The 6,201-nt window shown below is 57.9% G+C and overlaps 2 protein-coding genes across 2 annotated transcripts in view; both read left to right on the top strand.

Moving 5' to 3' along the window:
- The first annotated feature begins 6 nt into the window (after nucleotides 1-6).
- On the top strand, nucleotides 7-4,380 carry MADCAM1 (mucosal vascular addressin cell adhesion molecule 1). The gene is made up of 4 exons (XM_010844611.1): nucleotides 7-164; nucleotides 574-894; nucleotides 2,393-2,899; nucleotides 4,034-4,380. The coding sequence occupies exons 2-4, from the start codon at nucleotides 684-686 to the stop codon at nucleotides 4,144-4,146; spliced, it is 831 nt and encodes a 276-aa protein (XP_010842913.1). The 5' UTR covers nucleotides 7-164; nucleotides 574-683; the 3' UTR covers nucleotides 4,147-4,380.
- A 1,575-nt stretch (nucleotides 4,381-5,955) lies between these two features.
- TPGS1 (tubulin polyglutamylase complex subunit 1) overlaps nucleotides 5,956-6,201 on the top strand; it is a 4,667-nt gene continuing 4,421 nt past the window's right edge. Inside the window, exon 1 of the mRNA XM_010844610.1 lies at nucleotides 5,956-6,201. Coding sequence (XP_010842912.1) covers nucleotides 5,956-6,201 — 246 coding nt within the window.

Raw genomic sequence — 6,201 nt, 5'->3', positions numbered from 1 at the left:
GGTGTGGCGGGGCCTGGACACCAGTCTGGGCGCCGTACAGTCCAGCGCGGGCCTCAGCATCCTGTACGTGCTCAACGCCTCGCTGTCTGCGGCGGGGACCCGCGTGTGCGTGGGCTCCTGTGGGGACGTGAACCTCCAGCACCGGGTGCGGCTCCTGCTGTTTGGTGAGCCCCCGCCCTCCCCCGCCTCTGCGCCCTCGGGGCCCCGGCCGGCAGCCCTGCTTTCCCTCCGTCCCTTGGCCACCTCCGCCTGGAACGCTTCCCGGATTGCCCACCACGTCCCAGCTCCTAGCCCGCCTCGCAGGTCCTCCAGAGTCGCTCTGCAGTCCCCGTTCTCCTCGCATCCCTCTCCCCCATCCACGCCCGATCCTCCAGGACCTCACCCCCTGCCCTTTCCGCTCTGGACTCGCTCTGACACCTTATACTCTAGCTACACAGGCTGTCGTAGCGGGTCTCGCCTGTCCCGGTGCCCCAGCAGTCTCCAGGAACCCCAGGCCCCACCTCCACGCCACCTCTTCCAGGCGCAGCCCTAAACCTCCTGGTTCAGCTCACCCGCTCCTCCTCTCCCCCACAGCCTTCCCTGACCAGCTGACTGTATCCCCTGAGGCCGTTGTGCCAGGGAGGGACCAGGAGGTGGCCTGCACGGCCCACAACGTCACACTTCCTGGCCCTGACACCCTCTCCATGTCCCTGCTCCTGGGGGATCGGGAACTGGAGGGAGTGGAAGCCCTCCCGAACGTGACTGAGGAGCCCCAGGAAGGCGAGGACTCGCTGTTCCAAGTGACCCAGCGCTGGCTGCTGCCCACCTCAGAGACCTCCAGCCTGCGCACCCTCCACTGCCAGGTGACCATGAGGCTGCCCGGCCGGGAGCTGACCCGCCACCGGACCATTCCAGGTGAGCCTGCGCCCGTGGGGAAGTGGACAAGGTCACACTGCCCAGCACCTGAGTCTCTGGTGAGCCCTGGGTGGCTGCCTGGCCACTCGTTGGGAGTCCTGGCTCCTCCCTGCACCCGCTGGGTCTCCACCTGGACAGGTCTCGCACCACCAGCTGGAGGGAAAGTCACTTTCCATCCTTCACCTGGCCTCCAGTGGCAGCCAGGGGGCTACTTCTCACTGGTTCATTCATTCAACAGATTTGCAGCGCACCTACCCTGAGCCAAGCCCACCAAGGTGCTGCTCCTCCTCTGCCCACAGCCCTCTGGGGCTCCCACCTCCCTTCAGGTGAAAGTCCAAGCTGGCTGCACCCACCTACAGGGCCCTGCACACCTGCCCTATCCCCCTCCCTTCTTCCCCTTCACTCACACTGCAGTTCCTCCCACACTTCAGGGGCATTGCTGCCCCAGGGCCTTTGCATCTCTGTGCCCTCCATGGGAATGCTCTTCCCTACAGCTCCCGCACCCCCCTCCTTCCCAGTGAGGTCTCCTTCCCAGTGAGGCTTGCCCTGATCTTCCTGCCCAAGAGGTCCCCCCCCCCCCGCCACACACACACACACAGGCCTCTTCTCTTCCCCTGTTGAATATTTCTTGACACCTTTTATCAACATCCGACTTGTGTGCTCGCTTTTTCCATCGTCTGTCTCCCCTGCTGATGGTTTCACTAAGACAGGAATGTGTTCATGGCTGTGTCCCCAGAGGCTAAAACAGGGCCCAGTGCATGTAGGCTTTCAGTAGATACATACTGAATGAATGAATGAATAACTGTTATCCTGGGGGCCTGGCCCATAGTAGGTGCACAATAAATGCTTGCTGAATGAATGAAAACATTTAATGTGGGGGCTGGCACACAGTAGGTGGTCAGTTCACGTCAGAGGTTACTGTTTACTTTGCTCTCTTCTGGGACAAACCCCGCCCATATCACCAAGCCTGTGGCAGCCTCTCACCAAGCAAGCACAGACTGGGTCTCTGACAGGGCACCCCAAAACTCACATTAATGACTGGGGGCCTGGGGGCCTGGAAGGTTTGGCCTTCCCTTACTGAGGTAAGGGAAGTAGGGTGGGGTGGGAAGACCCTCAGTCTCTCATCTGCACCACAAGGTGGTACAGAAAGAAAACTTAGGCACGTCCTTGTTCCTTAGGTGGGCCCTCCTGCCCCCCTTCCTCCCCCCTTAGCCCCATAATAATAAAGTCCAATGCCCGCATCACTCTGCAGCCCAGCCCCTAGATGGGGGGCTCTCATGCCTCTTAACAGATTTAGACACTCGCTGGCGTGTGTTGGGGGGAGGGGGCATGTCAGACCCCGATCCTGTTCCTACCCACTGGGATACCCTGCAATTCATCCAAGTGAAGGACAGGACCTGGAGCAGATCAGGTCAACCATGTGTTTCAGGCGGAGAGAGGGAGGTAGGAGAGGGGCCTGGGCAGCAGGTAGAAAACAAATGGCTGCTGCCTTTCCCAGTCCTGCAGGGCCTGACCTCCCCGGAGCCCCCCAGCATCACCTCCTCAGAGCTGCCCACCATGACCCCTGCAAAGCCCAGCATCACAGCGTCCCCGGAGCCCACTGATACAACCACCCCAGAGTCCTTTGTCATGAAGCCCCCGAAGCCTCCCATCACTACCTCCCCCGAGCTGGCCTCCACCTACAGCCCCGCGAGTCCTGGCCCCGCGAGTCCTGGCGCCACGTCCAGCAACAGCTCCACCAGGCCGTGCCTCCCGGAGATCCACCAGTCGTCAGCATCAGGGGCTTTAGAGCTGCTGTGCGAGGTGCCCTGTGGTCCCAGCATGGCCGTGCGCTGGACCCAGGCCCCTGGCGGGCTGGAGGCCTACGAGACGTGGGAGGCGGGGGCCCAAGCTTGGCTGAGCAGCAGGAGCACGCTGTGGTCCGGGTGCCATCCTGAGGGCTGGTTCCAGTGTCGCCTGGACCCTGGGGGCCACATGGCCAACCTGTATGTGGTCCCGGAAATCTGTGAGTTTGGGGACTGCAGGGGCCTGGGAGGGAGGGGAGCCTAGTGTCCAGGCCTTAGACAAGGAGTGCCCTGCTAGTCAGCCTGTATCCTCAGCTGTCTAGAGGGCTTCCCTGACCCTTTAAGGGTCACAAGTCACAGCTGCCTGCATGGCGATAACTAAGTTTCAGGGACCCTGCAGCTGTCACAGCATTTTGTAAACCCTGTAAACTCGACGGACTGAGACAGCCTGTGGAATAGAAACAAGACACAGACACATCAGTAATTCCAGTTTTTCTGAAAGCCACATTCAGGAGGGAAAAAAAAAAATAAGTTTGACGATATATCATCAAACCCAATATATTTCAAATGTTATCATTTCAACATGCAGTCTATTAAGAAGCATGACTGAAGTTTGTTTTCAGACTAAGTCTTCAAAATGCAATGTGTGTTTTACATGGACAGTGCTGTCCACCCAGACTGGTCACACTTCAAATGCAGCTGTGGTGAGGGGCCCCTCACTGGACTGCCCACTTTTTAAAAAAATATTTATATGGCGATTTATTTATTTACTTGGCTGCATCTGGTCTTAGTTGCAGCTTGTAGTATCTTTAGTTGTGGCATGTGGGATCTAGTTCCCTGACCAGGTATGGAACCTGGGTCCCCTACACTGGGTGCTGAGGCTTAGCCACTGGACCATCAGGAAGTTCCTGGATTGCTCACTTCTAACTACAAGGTCCTAGGTACCTTTCCAAAGAGTTGCTCTAAAGGCCTTTGGGGGCTTTCCTGTTGGCTCAGATGGTAAAGAATTGGCCTGCAATGCAGGAGACCCAGGTTCGATCTCTGGGTCAGAAGATCCCCTGGAGAAGGGAATGGCAACCCACTCCAGCATTCTTGCCTGAAGAATTCCATGGACAGAGGAGCCTGGTGGGCTACAGTCCGTGGAGTCACAGAGTCAGACACGACTGAGTGACTAAATACACAAGGCCTTTGGCTAGTCCAGGGATTTCTGTACATTTCACAAAGGTGTTTTAAACTGTTAAGTCCTTTGTACAGTTTCAGGGAAACTGGTCAATCTGTGAGCCCTTAGCAGGCTCTGCCGGGCTGCTCCCCAAGCCTGAAGAGGGCTGCAGGATTCCAGATGCCTCTCTCTCCAGGCTCCCCGACGATGTCAGCTGCCCTGTGGACCAGCAGCTTGGCGCTGGGGCTCCTTCTCCTGGTGTTCCTCGCCTACCACCTGTGGAAACGCTGCCAGCCCACAAGCCGATGACCTGGGCCTCACACCCCCACCCTGCGTAGACCATACGAAGGGAGACTTTCCTTCTACTCGGTTGTGACTAGAGGACATAGGCAGCGTTCTGGACAGCAGGCAGTGACCATGGGCTCCCTGCCCTGATGGCCGGCACATCCAGACTCCCCAGCTGGCTGGGTGTCCCTTCTGTGGGCCCCTGGGGAGCCGACCCTCCATGGTGCAGAGCTGGAAAATAAAGAGCATCTAGTCTGACCTTAGTGGTTTCTGTCCTGGTCCCACGACTTGGGAATCCTCCGCACAGCTCCAACCATCCTCTGCTCTAGGTGACTCTCCCAGAGAGGCAAGGAAGGACAGACACCACCGCAGTCCCACGTGGCCAGGGCTGGGGGAAGGAGGCGTGTACTCTGCCTGGGGCCCCTCCCTGCATGTGGGAACGCTGAAGCTTAAAGAGTAACTGCTGCTGCTGCTAAGTCGCTTCAGTCGTGTCCAACTCTGTGCGACCCCATAGACGGCAGCCCACCAGGCTCCCCCGTCCCTGGGATTCTCCAGGCAAGAACACTGGAGTGGGTTGCCATTTCCCTTTCCAATGCATTAAAGTGAAAAGTGAAAGTGAAGTCGCTCAGTCGTGTCCGACTCTTCGCGACCCCATGGACTGCAGCCTACCAGGCTCCTCCGTCCCTAGGATTTTCCAGGCAAGAGTAACTAGGAGTCCTCAAAAGAAGAGGAGAAAAGTACTTGTTGGAGGACCGCACAGGCAAAGAAACAGAAGGGTGCTTGATAAGGGAAACTGTATGTACTCTTTTAGGGTGGCTGGGGATTAAGTGGCGGGGGAAGTGGCGGCAGGGGTTGAGACAGAGGCTGGACATGATACCGGGAGGTGAAGGGCTGTAGATGCCACGGGTTTCGACGTTCTGGAACTGGGGACCTTTGTAAGAGTTTAGAGCTAAAGGGCTTAGGGCTTGCTTCCCTGGTGGCTCAGACCGTAAAGAATCTGCCTGCAATGCAGGAGACCTGGGTTCAATCCCTGGGTCGATAAGATCCCCTGGAGAATGGAATGGCAACCCACTCTAGTATTCTTGCCTGGATAATTCATATGGACAGAGGAGCCTGGCAGACTACAAAACAATTCATGGGGTCGCAGAGTCGAACACAACTAAGTGACTAACACTTTCAGAGCTATAGAAGATGCGCCATGAGAAAGCGCCCTCTGGTGGTGACGAAAGGTAGCAGGCTGGGACAGGGAACTGGGCACCATAGTCTTTCACTCTACGAACGCGTACACGTGAATAAGGGCAGCGAAAGCGCAGAGGAGAGCCCTAACCCAGCCTGGTGGGGAGAGGGAGCCTTTCCGCACGAGGTGAGCTACAAACTCACACAGAGATTGGGTTAGGCTGAAGACCAGGCTGAGCACAAAGCCTCCGAGTTTGCCCTCAAAAAAGCGGGTGAGAGCGGCGCTTAGTCCCGGCGTGGGGGTGGAGCCACCCGCCCAAGCTTGTCAGGGCTTCCTGGTAACCAAGGAGACCTGTTGCTAGGGGACCAGGCTAAGAAAGGACCCTCCCATTACCAGGATGGCAAGCAATCGGCTTCATACCTGAAACCAAGCCCTTCCTGGGGTCCATTTTGGAGTCTGGCAAAATTTAAGCTCCACGTCTAAGCCAGGAAAGCCAAGCAGCACACATAAAGAGGAAACCTGGAGACAGTGCCTATTAGAACCTAGGGAAAAGGGTGCCCTGCCGTGGTCATTTCTTAAGAGTCTCTCAGCGAGATTCTGGTGCCCTCTGCCCTTAACCAAGATGGCCGCTCTGAAGCGGCAGCGCACTGTGAGATATGGCAGCGCTTCCGGTCCCTCTGCCCTCAGCGAAGATGGCGGCAGTGGAGAAGCGGCGGCAGGCGGTGGCACAGGCAACCAGTTTCACAGACAGCGGCCGGCCGGGGGTGCCCCGAACGGCGGCGACGGCCGAGAGTGAAGAGGACTTCCTGCGACAGGTCGGCGTGACGGAGATGCTACGCGCGGCCCTGCTAAAGGTGCTGGAGGCGCGACCGGAGGAGCCCATCGCCTTTCCGGCCCACTAC

This window comes from Bison bison, unplaced genomic scaffold (genome assembly GCF_000754665.1).
Source record: "Bison bison bison isolate TAMUID 2011002044 unplaced genomic scaffold, Bison_UMD1.0 scf7180017864203, whole genome shotgun sequence".
In the NCBI taxonomy this organism is placed as follows: Eukaryota; Metazoa; Chordata; class Mammalia; order Artiodactyla; family Bovidae; genus Bison; species Bison bison.
Note: the sequence above shows the minus strand (reverse complement) of the source record. Positions and strands in the feature narration are given on the sequence as shown.